The sequence below is a fragment of the Miniopterus natalensis genome, chromosome 5 (assembly GCF_054644295.1).
Source record: "Miniopterus natalensis isolate mMinNat1 chromosome 5, mMinNat1.hap1, whole genome shotgun sequence".
Classification (NCBI taxonomy): domain Eukaryota; kingdom Metazoa; phylum Chordata; class Mammalia; order Chiroptera; family Miniopteridae; genus Miniopterus; species Miniopterus natalensis.
This window is the reverse complement of record NC_142085.1, coordinates 40,940,785-40,962,302: the sequence shown is the minus strand read 5'-3', so window position 1 is coordinate 40,962,302 and position 21,518 is coordinate 40,940,785. Positions and strand designations below refer to the sequence as shown.

Genomic DNA, 21,518 nt, shown 5'->3' with positions numbered 1-21,518 from the left:
ATATGGTTTCCTTTTTAATGTAAGATGATTCTTGACTCACTTGTTTGATGTATAATACATTAGCAGTCTGCCTTTTCCTGTAAGATTTAAGTCAATTAAAATAAAGGATCAATTGCTATTATCCTCACAAACCCCTTTGAGATAAATACCCCTTTTTTACTCTACAGAGGGGAAAATGAGGCCCAAGGAGGTTAGAGACCATCCAAGGTCCCATAGCTAATGAGAGAAGGAGTCAGGATTTCATCAAAGGTTCTAACTGCAAGAATATTTTTTCCTTTGTTTGATGTTGTCTGTGTCTCTAGTGTCACAAGTAGCAATAATCCCAAACAAAACCCGATAAAACACCATATGTTTGTTACATCCTTGGATAAACTTATTTCTGGGTATTTTATTCTTTTTAAAACAATTGTGAATGGGATTGTTTTTTTAGTTTCCCTTTCTAATAGTTCATTATCGGTATATAAAATGCAACCTATTCCTGGATATTTATTTTGTATCCTCACTGAATTCATTTATCATTTCTAGTAGTTTTTTGGTGGAATCTTTAGGGTTCTCTATATACAGTATCACGTCATCTGCAAATAATGACAGTTTTACTCACCATATGATTGTTTCAGGGAATTAAAAACAGGGTTAGATCTAAAGGCACGTCATTCACTAATTAGCTACATGGGCAGAAATCCTCCAAAGGCCTTCCTCTGTTTAATGGGGGAGGGGGAAATGGAGAGGGTGGGTACAAATGACTATCCTTGAGCCAGTCTCAACCCTCATCAGTTACGCCTTTTGTTGATTTGCTCCAGAGGCCTTTATTTTAACATACTTTTTAATTACAGACTTTGGGAGGTGGTGGAAGGTTCAGCAGAAGGAGTACTGATTTGTGATCAGAGGACCTAATGTAATTTCAGGCTCTATTACTTTCTGGCTGTGATCTTGGGCCAATTAACTTATGTGGGGATGAGGGGAGAGCTCAGTCTCTTCTAAGGCATCATGGGGTTATGCTAACATTTAAATGAATAGGTTTGTTAAAAACAGCAATAACAACAACAAACTTCAACCCTAAATTACTTGATAAATTATTGTGACTGGAGGAAAATGTCTTCTGGACCCCAGCAGTTACCTTCCCAGGTATCATCGGTGAGGTACTTTGTGCAGCAATAAATAGGCGAAACGAGCCCACTTCAGCTGCTCTGTGCTTATCTTTGGCATGAGCTTGAGAGACTGTAGTATATTCCTAGACGATATGAAAAGATATGGGGCAATTGAGCCCTCACTATATGGGTTTATGATCTTGTTTTTGTTCTGTTGACAAGTGTTAGTAATAATTATCAAAATATAAGTATAACTTGTGTTTGATTAATATCATTTCCTAACATACATTATTAAGACTTGGTAAAAAAAAAGTTTAGACTTAGCATTTTTTTAGATATTAAAACTATTCCAATATGGTTCCACTAAAGGATTATTGATTCTTTAAAAAAATAATGGTGGTTCTCCACGGAAATGTTTAAGATATGTAGGAAGTTACACAACTAAAATATGTGGAGTGACTGTTGTTGGACCTAGATTCTTTATGATTACGATTTGGTTATTGTTGAAGACATGACTAGAAATGAAGACACACTAAATATATTGTTTTGCATTAAGCACTAATGAATTGTCCTTGAGGAAAGGTTTTTTTTAAATATTTAGAAAACAATTTGAACTGATAAAATTGATTTAAAAGTGAGATCGGTTTCATGGTGAATCTCAATGTATATGGTTTAAGCTAATAGTGAAATATACTTGAAAGGTTTTGACAGGTTTTGGTACTAATAGAAAGGTGAACAAAACTTAGTGGAACCATATAACAAAATTTAGTCAATAAATAATAGCAAGGACACTAATGTTAATGTTTGGATTGAAGACATTTTGAAAAGTTATTAGCTGGATAATTGAATCACTTTTAATTTTACATATAAAAATTTAGTCCTTATAGCTAACAATAAGCTGTGTGTTTAAAAATTCATAACATTTAATAAGCTAATTGACCAGGTACAGTATAACTTCAGGGAGGTTATAATTTGTAGAGCTTGTCAAAAATCTTAAGTAGGTCATGATTATGAGCTATTCTATTTTTAAACAATTTGTGTGCTTTTTGTTATATATTTCTTATAATTGCTAAAGTTGGCTATTAAAAATGTAAAAAGGACAAACATTTGCCTTGTCTTAGGAGTACCAGTTTTGAGTTAAACTTTTAATCTTAAAAACTCAACGTTTAATCATAGATAGTAAGATCCTCAGAGTTGAGCCCTAGACAGACAGGTCAGTTGGTTAGAGTGTTGTCCCCGCACACCAAGGTGACAGGCTCGGTCCCCGGTCAGGGCAAAGGCAAGAAGCAACTGATGATGCATAAATAAGTGTAACAACAGAATCAGTGTCTCTCTGTCTCTGTCTCTGTCTCTGTCCCTGTCTGTCTGTCTCTGTCCGTCTGTCTCTCTCTCCCGCTTCTCCCCTCTCTACAATCAATTTTAATAATGATAACTAGAGTTGAAATGCATAAGGAAGGAATATTAGCCATCTCTGCATCATATTATAACTCATTATATATATTAAATCTTGGTTATCTTATATAAAACTGTTACATGGTAGCTTAAAATAGTTTTTATACAAGATGATATTTCTTAGAAGTAAATATTAATGCCTTTCCCCTGCTAGTTTAATAATTATTGTGAGACTGTTTTAGGAGAACCAAACTAATACCATGTATTTTATTTTTCTTATAGTGTATAGCCAAAGAGATGAAATTGAAGTGTGTTAGGACAAGATAGAAAAGCGGGAATTGCCAGAATTATACAACCTGCCTGTCTCTCTTGAGCTAAAGATTCACTCTTCTTGTTTCCAAACTTAGTCCTACGAAAAGCACCCTGGGCTTTGTACTGTCGGCCTTCTCTTTGCTTGGAGGCGTGTGTCAGTATAGATACAACCAGCCAAACAACACATTGCTTTAGCAGAGAGTTAAGCGTTTTATTATTAACGTGTAACTGAGCTGAATTGTGTTTCCTTAGACCCACAAACCTTCAAACAGGTGCTTCCTAACTAACTTTGACATCTCAGATTATGCTCTAGTCTCTTCTGAGACTCGCAGAGAAAGGAGAACAGGGAGAGCGCAGGTCTGTTAGAAAGCGGGGTCACAGGAGCGGTTAGACAGCGGGGTCACAGGAGCGGTTAGACAGCGGGGTCACAGGAGCGGTTAGACAGCGGGGTCGCAGGAGCGGTTAGACAGCGGGGTCGCAGGAGCGGTTAGACAGCGGGGTCGCAGGAAGGGTTAGACAGCGGGGTCGCAGGAGCGGTTAGACAGCGGGGTCGCAGGAGCGGTTAGACAGCGGGGTCACAGGAGTGGTTACAAAGCGGGGTCACAGGAGTGGTGCGTTTGTCTTGGTCACAATGTTACTCATTGCGCAAGAAGAGGTTTGTTCATCACAGTATCAGGAAGCGCTCCCCGGGAAAAATTAAAACCTTCAAATTAAGTTATTGCTGTGTCCATAGTTATTTGGAAAACCTTCAGTATATGATGCTCCCTTTTATCCTTATGTCCAAGGAAACTTACCTGAGGGTATTTTTCATATTCATCATAAATACAAAGGAAATCTTAATCATTTAGCAATAAGGGAGGGTAGAAGGAAATCGTTAAGATTAATAAAAACTGTTAACATATAAAATGAAAATAAGGTAAGTAATAAGAAATGGAAAGGAAGTAAAAGGGGAAAAATGAAGAAAATTATAGCCAACCACTTAAGACAAAATTTTATAACCTACAGAAAATATGGAGAGTTCAATGTCAAAATGGAATGTGTAAAATAGAAAATATTGAAAGGTGAGGCAACTGACCTGAAGAAGGGGAGGGGGGGGGTTGGAAACCAGTATTTCACATGGATTAATAGGAAATTAAAGCTGTGATATTTATATCCATAATTTTTTTTGAGGAATGATGTCAAAGGTTAAATAAATTTCAGACCTCAGTCTTTACCGACTTCTCTCTTGACTTTTATACTTAGATTACAGAGTGACAGGAACCCCATGGTACTGAAATGAGTTCATCTTTACTAGGATTTTAAACAATTTTATCCCAAAATTATTTGGACATTTCCATTTTTAGGACTTGTTTTGTGCTTTATTTTTTCTGGTAATCTACCATTTTTTGCCATTCTTTGGATGAGCAAAATGTATTAAGGTTCTTTATTTTGCCCTGTTCAACAGATGTTTATTGAGGACCATAGCCTGTTTTGCTGGGTGTTGGCTTTCTTGCTCTTGTGGTCTTATAATTTGGTATGAGTGCCAAAAAAGGTATTTTAATTTCAAGGTTTTAAATGACAATTGTTTGAAAGCTGTGCCATGTAGTTTCATAGGCGAGTTTTAAAGACCTCAATATAAACAAAAGTAAAGGGATGGCAGGCAGTTCAGTGACCATGATAGCACCTCTGTCATCAAGCTGCTTTGGCCTACCACCAGCTTCCCTTTCTCTGGGGGGCCCTAAATGTTTTTGCCCCTAACGTTGCAGATGGACGGGAGAGGCTGTTCTAAGCCCTGCCCTGGGCCATGATGAGTGGCACATCTGAAGGTGAAAGATCTTGAAGAACAGGTATCTTTGCTACCTCAGAGCGACACTTGATTTCCTCAGGGGCTCAGTTAAGCAGAGGGTCTCCCATGAACCTACTGCTCAGTGAGATTCTATGAGAAAACAGAGATAAGACACAGCAGCCTCGATGGAGAGCCTCATAGGATAGATATATAAGCAAACCAATGCTAATACACCATTGTAAGTGATATAGTGAAGGTTTGACTGATGTATTGTGAGAGAACAGAGGAGGAAATGGCCAGTTTTGCCTGAACGGCGTAGGAAAGGCTTTTCTGAAGTGGTGATGTTTGGCTGAATATTGGGAGACACACAAGTTTTTTAGACAAAGAAGTCTGATGGGCATCAATAGTGTGTAGAGAAAAGAAAAGAGAGGTAAGGTAGGCTGTGTCTTAAAGAATCATCGAGGTGAACCCTAGCTGTTGTTTTTTTTAATTTATCTTTATTGTTGAAAGTATTACCGATGTCCCCCCCTTCCCCCCCATTGATCTCCTCCACCCGGCATCCCCCACCTCCCACTCCCTTCAGGCCTTCACCGCACTATTGTCTGTGTCCACAGGTTATGCATACATGCATATAAGTTCTTTGATTAATCTCTCCCCCCACTTCCCAAGCCCGCATTCCCTCTGAAATTTGTCAGACTGCTTCATGCTTCTGTGTCTCTGTATCTGTTATCAGTTTATTTTATTCATTAGATTCCACATGTGAGTGAGATCATGTGATACTTGTCTTAGCATAATACTCTCTAGTTCCCTCCATGCTGTCCCAAAGGGTAAGAGCCTTCATTTTTACAGCTGCATAGTATTCGATGATGTAAATGCAAGCCCTAGTTTTATTTTATAAAGCAGCAAGAAGCCAATGCAGGGTTTTTAAAAAGAGAGTTCCATTATCAGATTTGTTTTTCAAGAATATCTGGTTGTGTCAAAAATGGCTACATTATGGGGAAATGGAGACTAGATAGAGATATTGGGGAGCCCAGTGATAATGAGGGCCTGCACGAGGAAATTACAAAGGGGATAAAAGGTAGAGGCAGATTTGAAAGGAAACTCTGCTGGGGAAGCTATGGGGCTGTATTTGAAGGGTAAAAGGAGAGATTCCAAACCAGCATAGCTAAGATGTTAAGCTGGGTTAGCCTGTATTAATCATAATGTCCTGAGCATAGGACTGAACTAATGAAGAAACTAGTCATTGTTACAATGTTGGTAAGGCCTGTGTGAGTTCCATTCCGAAACATCAGAAAGAGCTTTTCCTCCCTAAACTAAGTGGAACTAGGTAGGAACTTGATTCTTTTTAATACCTGTTGGATAAAAGAGCGTAGAGTGGGGTAGCCTGGCGGAGGCTCTCAGCTGTGCAGGCTTTGTGGGAAAGGAAGAGATGGGGAGGCGGCCCGGGGTCTCAGGGTTGACCTCCTGATTTACCTCTCTGCAGCTACCACCTGTAACACCTGAGTTTCTGACCATTCTTCATTTTTCCCCTGCATTCACTCATCAGTAAATGTCTCACAAACTTCTCTTCAGTGTCTCTAAAACATTTTTGTTTTTTTATTTTTCCCCCTAGAATTAAGGAGAAGCTTATATATTCTTTTCATTTCACTTAATTCTTGCCTTCTCTTTTACTACGATAAAGTTTATATATATATAGTGTCCCCCAAAATGTATACACATTTGATAGTTGATAGCTCAACTGATGTTTCTTCCTTTTTGATTTTACCCATTGGAATTAATAATTATTCAAAGTCTGTATGTATTTGGGGGGGCAGGGGGATCGCCCTGTGTGCGTGTGTGTGTGTATGTGTGTGTGTTAAGAACTAAAGTTGTATTCATGGTTATTTCAGAAAGAAAATATACTTGGGTCTTTCTTGGACGTTTCCTTCCAGAAGTTCTGTAGAAAGTTCTGAAGAATAGAAACAGTAAGACTTTGGGTAGGGCCAAGGAAATGGAATAATGCTGGAGGCATTACCCAGGACTTGCCTAGGGGAGGAGCAAGGTAAGAAGGTAGATAAGATCCGGCCCTGTACTAACTTTGGGAGGTATCCTAGAGATGAGGCTGTAGATACAGCAAAGGAGAAAAGTCCTGAATTTCTGCTGCAGGAGTTGCCATTTAGGGATACTATTTATTTTTAGGAGACATACGTTTCACATATGTGGGTAGGGAACTTGATTGGAACAGAAAACTGATGCCTTGCTCCTGCTGCGTGAGTCCTAACCATGAAGCATTACTTTTTTTACGGCTGGAGAGCACTCAGAAAGGAGGTGTTGGATATAAAGAGTTAGCTGAAGGTGAAATGGCTGTTCTTTTCTGAGGGCAATAGGGAGTGATGGGCTGTGATTAGAGCATGAGGAACTTAGGTTAGATATTTCAAAAGACATGCAGGGTTGGTCAGTGTTGGGATGTTGGGATATGGTGAACTTACTAACATGGCAAACTCTTTTCCAGACACTCCTTAAAGTACTGTTTTGAGATTATGTAAATGTAAACCCCTTAAACTTGTTTTCAGTCCAAGGCTCTGTGGAAAAAGCAAAAACAAAACTTAAGGCCATCATGGAAACAGGACATGAGTTCATTTAGCTGACACACTTGAAGACTAGAGCTGGTCATCGAGTGGCAGTAGCAGGACATCAGAAACCCGGGCTACACGTATCTTCTGCAATCTCCCTGGCAACGAAGTCAGCAAAGGCCACCTCCCAGCAGTGACTGCCAGCTTAGAGAACTGGCTTGAGATTCTTTGTGGATTGCCCAGAACACCACAATCTTCTGTTTCAGTGGTCTGTTACAAATGTCATCTTCTACCTCTATAATACTCTCTACTTTTTTTATGTACCCTTTTTAAAAATTGAATTTATTAGGGTGACACTGGTTAACAAAACTACACAGGTTTCAAGTGCACAATTCTATAATACATTATCTATACACTGTATTGTGTGTTCACCACCCCAAGTCAAGACCCTGTTCATCACCATCTATGACCCCCATACTCTCTCCTCCCTCCTCCCGCCCCCCTTTCCCGGCAGTCACCACAGTGTTGTCCCTGTCCATGAGTTAGTTTTTTCTCTCTTTTTTTTTCCATTTTTGCTCAATCCTTCCACAACCCCCGCCCCCAGTTCTGCTCACATAAATTGTCATCCAGTCCTTAAAGCACAGAGTTCTTTTGAGAACCCCATTTTAATTGTTAAGAAAACCATCAGAAGAAGATAAAATATAAGAGCAATGTAGTATTATGGCCAGAGGACAGATGCAATTATTTCTACCTGATAAATGAAGACACTATGCTAAAGAAATCCAGTGACCTGCCTAACTGTTATCTTGTACAGCTGTTTACAGAATCCAAAAGGCAAAAAGTAAACTTTCCATTTTTGTCCTAATAATTTTCTGCCATCCTGGAGTTAACAGGACACAATGTTTGGCATGTGGCTGCTCACTGGCTCCCCACCCCCAATCCCAAGCAATAGTGGGACATACCCTGGGTCCAGTCATACAGGCGGGTGGGTGGGCTCTTGTGCTGGCTTCTTGAAGCTCTGTGAGTCGTGGTGCTGCATTCGGGAAGTATGGTGGTCAGTTTCTCCTCTCCCCCAATTGGTCAAAGAATCACAGTAATTTATAATATTTATTTTGAAAAGTTGCTATTGCCTGAATCTCAAACTGACCCATGTTTAGAGCCCTTTAAATGTATAATTTGCCACGTTGCTTAAATGTTGGCATAACTCTGAGGACATCTTTTTATGTGTTTCAGACAATAGACGTACCTTTGTCTCCCTAACTTCCCTCCTGCCGAGTTTGTGCTTCATATAGCCACCATAGTAATTCTTCACAATATAAGTTGGGTTATGTCATTTCCCTGATCAAAACCCTCAAACAACTTCCCATTGCATTTTAATGAAATTGTAAGTCCTTCCTGTGAGCTGTAATGCATTGAGTTATGTGGTTTGATCAGTTCTTTTTCTGCCACTTTCTCCCTTGCTTTGCTCCAGAAACATTGGCTTTCTTGCTGTTTCTTGGACCTTTCAGGCATGTTCTTACTTCAGGACCTTTGCATTTGCTGTTTGCCCTGCATGAAACATTCCTTCCAAAGATGACCGAATGACTGGTTTCTTCAGTGCATTTAGGTCTCTTTAAATATCATTTCCTTGGGGAGACCTTTTCTCATCACTCTATCTGAAACAGTACACACTATTACTTTCTATCCCTTCCTTTATTTCTTTTCTTTTTTTTTAATATGTCTTTATTGATTTCAGAGAGAGGAAGGGAGAAGGAGAGAGAGAGATAGAAGCATCAATGATGGGAGAGTAATTGACCAGCTGACTCCTGCACGCCCCCCACCAGGGATCAAGCCTACAACTGGGGCATGTGCCCTGACCGGGAATCAAACCACGATCTCCTGGATCATAGGTCAATGCTCAACCACTGAGCCATGCCAGCCAGGCTCTTCCTTTATTTCTTAATCACAGTATTTATCCCTACCTGACAGTGTATATCTAGTTGTTTGTGTCCTCAGTTAGTAAGTAAGACCTATGAAGGCAGATGATATCTGTTTTGTTCACTACCATATCTCCAGCTGATAGAACAGGGCCTGGCACATGATAAGCATTCAGAAAATATTTGTTAATGAATGGATTAGCTGACTTAATTAACAGAGTATGTCAAGTCTTTTGATATAGGTAGCCAAAGGGTGGATCTAATTATAATTGTGTATCTATCCCTATTAGTGTATACTATATTATGTATGTATAGTATAATATATAGCCATATACATTTTAGATAGGTAGGTAGATAGGTTAGAAAGGAAGGAGGGAGGGAGGGAGGGAGGGAGGGAGGGAGGGAGGGAGGGAGGAAGGAAGGAAGGAAGGAAGGAAGGAAGGAAGGAAGGAAGGAAGGAAGGAAGGAAGGAAGGAAGGAAGGAAAGAGTATAATGCAAGCAAAGTATCTAGCACAGAGCCTGATACACTGTAAGGGGTGGATATAGTGTATCAGGCTCTGTGCTAGTACTTTGATATCCTTCCCTTATAATGTATCAGGCCCTACTAGATACTTTGCTTGCCTTACCCAGTTTAATAAAACAGCTGTCACATAGGTGCTATTATTATCCTCATCATAGTAATACAGAAATGGAAGTTAAGAGGGACACCTTTGCTCTAGGTCAGACAGTTATTAAGTAACAGATTGTAATTAAACTGGGTCTGACCTGGCTCCAGCATCTTCTAATTTTGAATCTGCTATAATTCTATAGGGGAACAAATACCATAGGGGATTTTGGGGGGGTATATATTTCTACAAAGGACTACAAAGAAATTACAAAATATACATATTTTTCTTTGAGAGCAGTTACCTAAATAGTTTAGAAGCTAGAGTACATTCAAGTTTGCATGTAGTAATATAAAAGTACAAACAAAGTTTTTATTTAGCTGTATTGATTAGGGTAAGTGAAAAATTTTCAAGTTCACATTTTATACTTTTCTATTTAAAGAAGAATTTATTTGAAGAAGGATACTATTGTTAAGTTCTGCAAATGCTATTTATCATATTGGGCACATTTACAAACTGCTCCCCTTTATCTCTGCAAACTCCCAGGCGGGCGTTCACTCTTTCCTTGTTATCTACCGTTGGCAGTTGAGGGTCATCACTTCATACTATTGCCGTCCCTCCTTTGCTGTCATTTATGTGGCTCTCTGCGCCTCCCCTTTAGGCATCTCTGCCATCTAAACCCTCACTAAGTCATTTCATCTTACGTGTCCAGCCCTGCCTAGACTTGCCACAGTTCTCCCAAAGGTCTCACCCAGTACTGGGAAGAGATGTAGGTGATCTCAAGTTTGAGCGCTATTTGTGTTTGTTGGTGTTTTCTTATTTTAGTGAACATTTACACCTCCTAAAAGTTAAAAGTTGTCTTCCCACTTTTATCTATTTATTATATTCTCTTATTTTGATGATCATACCTTGCCTCAGATAGATTTTCTAACATATCTTCAACTGCTTTAAAATCACCAAAAAAGAGAGACTTACATGTTGTGGAAAATGGAATAATGGGGCCTGTATTTATTCTCTTTCCTGAAACAACTGAGAGACTGGACAGTTTATCAAATCACTTTTAAATGTACTGGACATCAAGCAGTGAAGGACAGGGATCCCTGAGAGATGGGAAACGAGCAAGGTGAGTTCTAGGGTCGTCCCAGCTGACTGCCATGAGAGGGTTTCTAGGCTATAGCAAAGGGTGGGCGACCCCAGCTGGATCTTCATGGTCTCTTGAATTGTGGAGATGATTTGAGAAGACTGATAAAATTGAAAGGCCTTTATTAGACCAATAAGGGGGGAAAAAAGAAGACATAAATGATCGATATCAGGTCATTATGAGAGAGGTGACATCATTACTGATTCTACAGAAGGACAGTAAGGGAGTACTGCTAACACCTTGATGCCAATAAATTCCTTTGCCCTCACCTCTTAATATCCATTTAGTCACCTGCAAATCCTGTCAGGTGTACCCCTCGTAAATATCTTTCTGTTCCATCCATCATCTCCCCCGATTTTCACTGCCTTTAGTTTAGTTTAGTTTAGGCTTACGTCATCTCTGACTCTCAGCTGGGCTTTCTCACTTGCCATTTTTACATCTCCCAGTATCTCTAGGCAAAGGTGATTATTGCTTATCCTGTGCCTCTGCTTACCTTGCAGATAGCTGAATAATGTGGTTGACTCTAGAAGTGAAGTCTTATTAATACTTTTCCAGGAGGTCCCCTTAGTCCGTAGGGTGAAGTCCAAACTCTTTGATATCATGTGTGAGATCCCTCACTGGCCATTCCCTAGCTCTTAGTTAAGTTGCTATTCACCACCTGCCAACACCTAGCCCTGAGACCACTACAGTTGTCTGAGGACATACCACCTCCTATGGCTCCACACTTCGCTCCTCTGGCATGTCGTAGCTGATGTTAGGGCCCTTCTTGTGGGATCTTCCCTAATGTCCCACTGTATTCTCATAATGCAGTGTATGTATAACAGTATTTACAAACATTTATTTTGGGCACCTGCTTTGTTTAGACTATTTGCAATTGTTATAATAGCCCTGAAAAGTAGTAATTATTACCCCTATTTAAATTATGAGGGCCCAAATCTAAGAGATATTAATTTGCCTGAGTCACACATCTAGGCAGGGGCTGAGCTGGGCTCTGGCCCAGGGCTCGCTCTGCTCTATTATGTCGCCTCTCTTTACTCATCTCTTACAGGGATTTCTCTGTTATCCGAAATGCTTCTGTCTCCTCTGACCAGCAATGCATTTCAGTATTCCCAGAGCCCAGTTCAGTAAACAAACAAATAGGAGAATTTATGACTGGCACAGAATTTCAAATATAAATTAGTCCCGTGATATTGTCTCAGAAAACAGTGTTATAGCATAGTGATTTTTCTTTTTCAACGAACCATTTATATTTGGGGCTAAAGTATAGCTTGTGTACATTTTGCTCAACAGAAGTTTAATGTGCACTGCGCTCTGAGAAGGGCCGCACAGGAAACAGACACTGGTGTGACTGTTTCCATCTTCAAGGAGCTTTGGTATGGCAAGAACTTATGACAGACACACATCTAATCTGAACACCCAGCAAAGCAGAACACTTCAAGTTTTAAAACAGAGGGAGGTCACATGAGGCTGCATTTAAAAGGGATCAGGAGGGATTTCTTGAAGGACGTACAGAATTCCAATAAAGGAAAATATTGAGGGAGGGGAGTTAAGGGGATAGGGATGATGACTGGAATTTAAAATAAATATAAAGTCAGAAATAAGCCTGGTTTGGTCCACTTGTAAGTCAGAACAATTATTGATACTTTAGTCTAGAAATTAAGAGCTATTTTTAGTGATGGAGTATCAATTTTTTAAAACCTTATTTATTGTAAAACAGAGAAATGCATAAAACAAATATATAGCTTAATGACTACTGAGTGTGGATTCTGAGTAAAGAAAGGAATGGATTTGTGCCTGTGTTTGTTGCCTGCGATTTCCTAGGAACTGGGTATGCCAGCAGTTATCCGTGTGGTGGGTGTGGCCTGCAAAAGAAGTCTGTGTTATTTCCTCTTAAATTTGCACTGCCCCGGTGTGGCTTAGATTTTGTTTGCTAGCACATGCTCTTTGGTTGCCTCTGCTAACTTTTTGACACCTACCATGTTTTCTGAATGCTGGGCAGCCCCTCTTGGCCACTGTATATTTTTTTTTCCTGAAATAGACCTGGAATCATACTGATAATATGTAGGTGTGGATAGCGAATGTATTACAAAGTTTTACTCCCATAGAAACTCAAGTCAAATTATAGCAATTTAGTGCATGCATGATGTTCTCTGAAAGCTTAGATGGGTGTAGTAAAATTCTTTCCTTTTACTATTTGCTCTCATTCTGACACTTATGTGACAAATGTATTTATTAACATCCATCAAAATGAAAATCCAAGTGAAATATGCTTTTAGCTATTTCAAAAAATACATTTATGGTTAGTGACTTCAAATGGTACATAGAGTAAGTGCCCACATGTTGGAGACAATTATGCTTTGAGGGATAATGAAGAAGATTAATATGAGGCTTAGCTTTCCTGAGTTTGTAATTTAAAAATGACATTGGTAACAGAAAATAGGTAAAATTCAGAAGAGGGTATAAAAGAGAATTCAATAGAAAAAAATAAGCTCAAGAAAAAACAAATATATTGGGTAACAAATATATTTATGTCTTCATAAATATATGTGTGAAAATAATACAGTTTAATTTTAAATTTTTATTAACTATTTTCAAAGCAATTTTGAAATTTCAGTGAACAGGTTTAGATGTTTAACATTTGAAATGAAGTTTAGTATATAATGATGAATATCATTGATTGATATCTTTTATTTTCGTAGATTTGATCCAGGCTACCAACGAGACCAATGTTAATATTCCTCAGATGGCCGACACGCTCTTCGAGCGGGCAACGAACAGTAGCTGGGTGGTTGTATTTAAAGCTTTAGTCACAACACATCATCTAATGGTGCACGGAAATGAGGTAAACTAAGTAAACTTTCTATTTCGGGTGGGGGAGTGAGGCTTTTATAAAAGAGTATGATGACTACTTAAGGCCCTTCGAGTTTTCACTAATTCGGAGGAAAAAAAGAGGAAATATATGGTTCAAATTCATTTAGAGTAGTTTTAATCTTCTATTTAGCTGTTTTTCAAACAGCAAATGTTGTTAGACATTTTAGTAGAGGTAAATACGTATTAAGTATTACAGGTACCTAAATGTGTATACCATGTAAATGTATTGGCGGGCAAAAATGTTAGGAAGAAGGAACAATAAAATTATTTTTCCCATAGAAAATATTCCTTTGTGCCTTTAAGTGAAAATTCGCTTTCATAAAAATGTTTAATTTTGGAAAACATTAATACAATAAAAATTCCCCACTTTGTATAGGATGCCTACTGAATCCTATTAAATTGCAATGTTTCTGTTATATATAGAAATGAAAGATCATACAATTTAATTCTAACTCAGTGAGTATTATTCAGTCTTTCCCCGCGCCTTAAAAAAAGTCAAGAGACTAAGAAGATTTATAACTAAGTAAAAGAAAAGAGTGAGAATTTGTAAAGATAAAAACTCCCTTTAGTACCAGAAATTATCTAAAGGTATGATTTGAGAATATTGATGTATAATTCTAATTTTTGTTTTTCAGAGATTTATTCAGTATTTGGCCTCTAGAAATACACTATTCAATCTCAGCAATTTTTTGGACAAAAGTGGATCCCATGGTGAGAATATTCATTTTATCATTTTTTTGCTAATGTTTTTGATGCTGAATTATTTTTATTTTTGAAGTGAGGTTATTAATACAAAATTATTATAACTGATAGCTCCCCTGGGTGTTTAAGAAAAAAATGAAAAGTATAGGGTATCCCAAAACAATGTATACACACACATTTTTTGATAGCTCAATTGATGTTTCTTTCTTTTCAGATTTAACCCATTGGAATTAATAATTATTCAAAGTATGTATACATTTTTTGGGATACCCTATATATAGTTAGTTTATACTAGCTTTTAAGTATCCCATCATTAAAGTGGCTCAGCATGTAAATTATTTAAATTTTATTTTTGTCTTTTTAGTGTTTACTTTAAAAGGTAACAATGGGCATGCTAGACCCACAGCGGTTTGTTTATAGTGGTGCAAGAAGCAGTGAAATGAAAGATATTGTCCCAATTTAAAAAGCAGGTAACAGTCCTAAGGGAATGTTCTTTATAAATGAATGCAATTCAAACTGCAATCATCTGTTCATTCATCATATTTACTGGTTACTGTTACGTATAAGGCAAGCACACGAGCAAGGGGAGAGTTCTCAGAGAGCTACATCTGTTAAGTCTAAAACAGGGTGTTATTTGAAACAGTGAACAAAAATGCAAGGAAAAATCAGAACAGACATCCTATACAAGGATGGTAGCGTAACTAAACTGAATAGTCATGGAATGTCTCATGCCAAAAGTATTTTTGCCTGCAGTAAGATTTTAAAGGAGGCCTGTCTGATACACTTATTGACCTCATCTTAGAATTATTTACATTTGGGGAGGCAAAGGAAATTGGTACTAAGCAAAGCACAATTGTGGAGGTATTTTATTAATTAGTTTTATTTCCTCTGCTCCTTCCCCAGGTTATGATATGTCTACCTTTATAAGGCGCTACAGTAGATATTTGAATGAAAAGGCATTCTCTTACAGACAGATGGCATTTGATTTTGCCAGAGTGAAGAAAGGGTAGGTTTTTCCTTTCTCCTATTTATTTGAGCAGAATATGTCCTTGAAGCATACTTAATTTCTTTTAATTAAACTTTTTTTTAAAAATATATCTTTATTGATTTCAGAGAGAGGAAGGGAGAGGGAGAGATAGAAACATCAATGATGAGAGAGTCATTGATCAGCTGCTTCCTGCACATCCCCCACTGGGGATCGAGCCCGCAACCCAGGCATGTGCCCTGACCGGGAATCGAACCCCAAACGCCTGGATCCTAGGTCGATGCTCAACCGCTGAGCCACACCCAGCCGGGCTTAATTAAACTTAAATGCCAACTGATTTTGATTATAAAGGCCTAGTTTACAAATACTTGAAAAAAAACCTCAATAATATTATAGAAGTTAGCCTTGAGGTTGTAATATGCATTACTTTTTTTTTTTAAATCCTCACCCAAGGGTATTTTTTCCATTGCTTTTCAAAGAGAGTGGAAAGGGGGAGAGAAACATCGATGTGAGAGAGATACATCGATTGGTTGCCTTCTGCACGCGGCGCAAGGGTCAAGCCTGTAACCAAGGTACATGCCCTTGGCTGGAATCGAACCCAGGAACTTTCAGTCCATAGACTGATGCTCTAACCACTGAGCCAAACCAGCTAATGCATCACTTTATATTTTCTTGTGTTAAAATCTGATGATGCTCAGAGTTGAAATGTTATAACATTTTATTTGTTAAAATCAATTCAAAATTCTTAAACACATATATATCTTTAAATAGTTTTAAATGGAGAGAATTTAAATAAAGTTTATTTAAAAGAACAGTGACTGAAATTGACAATAATTATTTCAGTGTGTTCTGATTGAGGTTAAACTAAACTGTGTACATGGGGGAGATCTGTTTTTGAGAGGTAATGCAGTCCTAGTATTACACACACACACCCACCATAATTGAACTAATTATTAATACTAACTAACCATTGATTAAGAAAACCTCACTGAAACCGAAACACATTTTAATTCTTAATTAACATTTATTTCCCTCTAAATAGATGTTTGAGTTTAATCAGAAGTGTTCAGCCAAAAATTTGTGCAAATCTTGTGCCTGTTCCTCCCTTGAAAGAATGACAAGGTATTGTAGCAGGTGTAATATATTGGTCTCAGGAATCCACACAAAAAGCTATATTCTTCTAATAGCTTGCCCAGCCTTAGCTTTGAGCTTTTTAATCATGGTGATGAACAATATTAAACTTGCCTATTCAAAACAAATTAGTTTCTTGTGGGTGAACATTTTATAAAATTAAGATTTATTTCAACCCCGCCTTATTAGAGATGATTCTAGTCCATACTTCTTCCTCTGACTGCTAACAAGGCCCTGGACAATCATTGTTGATGTTCCCAGATGCATCGTGGCCTCTCCACCACAGGTCTGCAGCCTTCTTAGAAATTTCTGCACCCCTTTATGAAAACATAACACTGTGGGATGCTTTTCCTACCACTGAAGTGGGAGAGACCTTGAAAATTGCCATCATTGGCCTGTGCACATCACCTGGGCATGTTCCTAACCTGTTTCAGTACTGCCACTGCTGGACCATCCTGGGTGCAGGGGCTCCCTGAGAGGCCTGTGGGTGGGTCCAGGGTTCAGTGCCCCGTCTGACGCACCCTCTGGCACTAGCTTCCAGTTGCATCCTCTGCAGTTAGTTAAACACTTATCCTCCTTTGGCCAAACTGTGGACATCAGCATGCATTTTTCTTCATGGATGGTTCCTAGTATGACATCTGGACTCTCAGTCCTACAGGTTTTGAGGACTTCCACGACATGTTTTCTCTCTCAGAAACAAACTGGCATTTAGGAAACAGATTTTTAATACTATTATCTGTTATAGATTTTTAAAAATCCATTTAGAAATTAAACTGACCTCTCTCATCCAAACCACATTGCTTTCTCGCCGAGGGAGGTGCAGAGAGAAGGTGTTGCTGTGTGGCTGAGGAGTGAGAAGGGATAAGAGGAGTTCAGGGGAGCATCACCCACAACCTCTTCATGTCTCAAAATCATCCCACATAATTAACAGGGAAATAGGGGGGAAACAGCTTAGAACAATGCATGTGGTCTTGAATTTTCCATGTACAAGGAAGTTTTATCTTTTTCTTTTTTTAAAAAATTGTAGGGCCGATGGTGTAATGAGGACAATGGTTCCCGAAAAGCTACTAAAGAGTATGCCAATACTGCAGGGACAGATTGATGCACTGCTTGAATTCGATGTATGTATCTCACTGGCAAATCTTTCTTACACAGTCAGTGTTGTCTTTTATTTGAAGGTAGGCTACGAGTAAAGCTGGGAATATCCTCAGGAAGCAGATTTAGATCTCCCTCATTTACGCTGAAGCTGTTAGCACGGTAGACATGATTGACCAGATTGTCCGAGCAGTTTACCAGATATTTACTTAAGTCGTGGAAAAATGTGAGCAATGCATTCTTGGAACCCCAGGTTTGGAGCAGGATGGTCGTCTCCTGTTGTCTTTGACAGACTGTAGCTGCAAAATGTACTGGCAGGCAGCTAAGTAACTCAGCCTACTGTTAGAAGCGATTTTATACAGACTGCTTAAATGACACCATCCACCAAAGAATTAGTTTTGTTTTGTCAAGGTCCTTCTTCATGACAGAACCAGTGTGACTGGTCTCTTAAAACCATACCTGTGTCTTGGCTGTGGTGGTAAATACACTAACCTACACATGTGATAAGATTTTATAGAACTAAATATGCACACACACATGAACACAAGTAAAATTGGGGAACTCTGGATAAGATTGGTGGATTGTATCAATATCAGTATCCTGGCTGTGATATTGTACTATACTTCTATGATGTTACCATTGGAAGAACCTGGGTACATGGTACCTGGGAATCTCTATTTTTTACAACGGCATATGGATTTACAGTTATTTCAAAATAAAAAAGTTTAAACATTTGATTCATGAAAATAAAATATTCTGACATGTAATAAGATTCTTAACTCACATTGTTAGCTTTCCCCTCTTTTGGTAGTTGTTTAAAACAATTTTTCTTAAATATTAATAACAAAATTTCTGTTACAGTTATATGGTTTACTCTATAATTGAATTCTAGTCATCCACCCAATTCCTGTGACATTTCAGTAAAAGCAGCAAACCATCTTGTTTTTTGGCAGATTTTATAGTAAGGACTTAACTCTAGGTATTTATGGAATTGCTTCTCTTAACTTTTTTTTCCTTTTTGTGCATTTCTTTTTCTTTGCTTTTTTTTGCCCCCAATAATGGTACTGTCTTAAGGGAGAAAAGTTATAAAGGGGGAAAAACAGAGCTTGAGAAGTTGTGAACAAGGATTGGGGGGTTAAGAGAAACTATTATTCTTTGTGTTGGTGATTAGGGTATTTGGTGGATGGGTGAATGCTGTGAGGTTCAAGAATTGTTTTAGGGGTAGCTGGTAAGGTATCTATTCCCCATGCTACGCCTCCTCACTGAGTCACTGCAGGCCCTGGAACCTGAACCCTTCCACAGACAACATTACATAGGGGAAGTGGAAGAATGTAATATAACAGTAAAAGCAAAAAAAGACCAGATGTTCAAAAGGTGGGTTTTGAACATCTATGGATGACTGATCTAATAGAATGTTTGTATGTCTTATAATTGATAGGACCAACTTCATTGACTTAAATTGAAGCAAGAAAAACACAGTCCATCTTTTGGTGGGGTTACTAAAAGAATTATAAAACATTTGTAAAATAGGGGTGAATTTCTTAGTAATCATTTGAGACATGTTAATGTACTCTAAGAAAAATTGTCATTTGATATGACTTAACATATTAACTTTTCATTTTCTAGGTGCATCCAAATGAGCTAACAAATGGTGTCATAAATGCTGCATTTATGCTTCTTTTCAAAGATCTTATCAAACTTTTTGCTTGCTACAACGATGGAGTTATTAACCTACTTGGTAGGTAGACCACTAAATGATGTTTGCATAAAGATTGTATCAGAATGCAAAGATTTGTACACCACAGACTGAATACATGAAAATCTAAATATATGATTTAGTCCGGTCACATTTCCCTGTGTATTCTCTCATCAGTTGAGATTAAGCTAAGTGCTGGAAACAGGAAGTTCTCTAGGTATTTTAAGCAGGAAGGGATTTCATACAGGGATTTTGGTGCTTTTCTATATTTCGGAATGACTAAAGGAGTAGGATCTAAGCTTTGCCTCTTGGAATAAGTCCCATAATGATAAATAACTGCTCCATTATGCTAACAACTACCTGTGATGCCACCCTGCAGACATGCAGGAAACAAACAGCCACTGCCACCTCAGTATATAACAGTGAGAGGGGCCACTCTAGCTCCTGGGTTCCTGGACCCGTACATTGATCATTGGTTCAGAGTATACACTAGAATCCCTAACTTCTTAAGGTATCTTCCTAGAGCAGGTTTGAAATGGATTCTTCTTCAGGCTGTCCCATCATTTTGTAAGGCAGCCACTTCTGGACTGATGGGATTCGTGCTAAGACTGATGGATTCTGTGGAGTCTGTTGTCTCCCTTCGTGTGCAGTAAAAATAGAGGCAGTGTTGTGTGAGATACCGTGATGGTGAGTAATGCCACAGATGGTGGTACTGGCAGAGCAATATGGGCCGAGATGATAAATCCACGTGCAGGATAAGCTGCCTGTTACGGTATAGAGAGATCACTGCTCTCCCCGCTAGGAATTCATCCTTACCCTGTTCCTTTGTGGATGACGCCATGGTGGAAGCTCAGCATTGACCCCAGGTATTGGCAGACTGAAGACTTAGCAACGGCACTTAGTTCATCAGCTTATGGAGTCCTCTTATCCCCCTGATTATTGAGAGCCTTTCTGTGGTGTATGCCTTTGGCCTGCATTTGCATGGGATAAAAATAATCTCATGTTCTTCATTCATTCCCAGAGGTCCATCTACTATTCTCCAGACCACTCTTCACTAATCTTCCAATTTTATTTTTTTCCAAGTCCCCAAACAGGCCAGCAGTTAGTTACTGCATGTATTTTTGTGTGTTTCTGTATGTCTCGTCATATTTTCTTTGACATAAAGTGAAAAATCAGATAGATATCCTACATAAAGCTTGGCCCACAATAAAAGATTTCATTCACTCCAAAGGTCACACCTTTGTAGGAATATAATGATTCAGCAGACCATTTCCAACTGGTGCCAGCATGAGAAACCATCTCCAAACCAAGCTTGAGTTCTGTTGTCCCCCGGTCAGCAGGTCACAGGCATGATTTGAGGGAGAGATGTCAATGCAGAAGACGAGGTACACTGGGAATACGAGTCCTGTTCGCACAACCTGCACAGGATTCAGGATCTGCTTGAGGCTGATCTCTGATGCTCCACTTCCGTTCGATAATGGAGTATTCTTGCACTTGTCCAACTTTATGGTTTGGTATATTAGATTAACACTTGAGGTCTCATGACTACTCAATATTCTATGGTGAGAATCTAAGTCTCTAGAAGAAAGCCAAGAGCAATTTTCCCAAAGGATATTAGTTACTGTCTGAAGAAGACATGGCTCTGCTCCAAAGCACTGAAGACTTCTTTATTTTCCTAGAAGAGCAAGCCAGGGCATTCTGCTGCATTTGGAGCTGATGCAGACACGTTGAGTTCCTTTAGATCTGCAGGAGCAGAGGCCTGTGTGGCTCCATTCTGGAGAGGTTGCAGAGCCTTCCCTTTGACTGGATTCTAATTTATATTTGATACTGTACCAGATATTCTGTTTAGAGCAGTACACACATGTTGTATATGTTACGTCCCAAACCAGAAGAGCTCAGCGAACTTTTGCCTGCATTTTAGTTATAGGGGGTGCAAGGTGAAGCAATTTGTCTTTCACCGTGGAGGGGACCTTTGGACCTTCAGAAATTTCATTGAAGTAGCAGGGCCCTGAACATTCATAGATTCTACCTCTCATCCTTTGCTATTCATGTATCTTATCAAGACACTTAGCATACTTGAAATTCCTGCCCACTAGATACAATCAGAATAATGTCATCAAAGTGATATCCCCTGGGATTATGACAGCCAGAGAGGTTGATAGCCTTGAAATAAGACAGTGAGGGAGTACTGGCATCCTGCCAGATGAAAGCAGACTACTTCTGATGGACTCTGTTTATTGGGATAGAGACAAAAGAATTTTCTAGC

General features: G+C 38.7%; 1 protein-coding gene across 1 annotated transcript in view; it reads left to right on the top strand.

Annotated features, from left to right (window-relative positions):
- The window catches only part of SNAP91 (synaptosome associated protein 91), a 108,730-nt gene that overhangs the window by 15,009 nt on the left and 72,203 nt on the right, over window positions 1–21,518 (top strand). Inside the window, exons 2-6 of the mRNA XM_087817486.1 lie at window positions 13,472–13,614; window positions 14,279–14,354; window positions 15,249–15,351; window positions 17,489–17,582; window positions 19,183–19,294. Of these exons, the coding sequence (XP_087673612.1) occupies window positions 13,472–13,614; window positions 14,279–14,354; window positions 15,249–15,351; window positions 17,489–17,582; window positions 19,183–19,294 (528 nt within the window). The remainder of the gene's footprint in view (window positions 1–13,471; window positions 13,615–14,278; window positions 14,355–15,248; window positions 15,352–17,488; window positions 17,583–19,182; window positions 19,295–21,518) is intronic.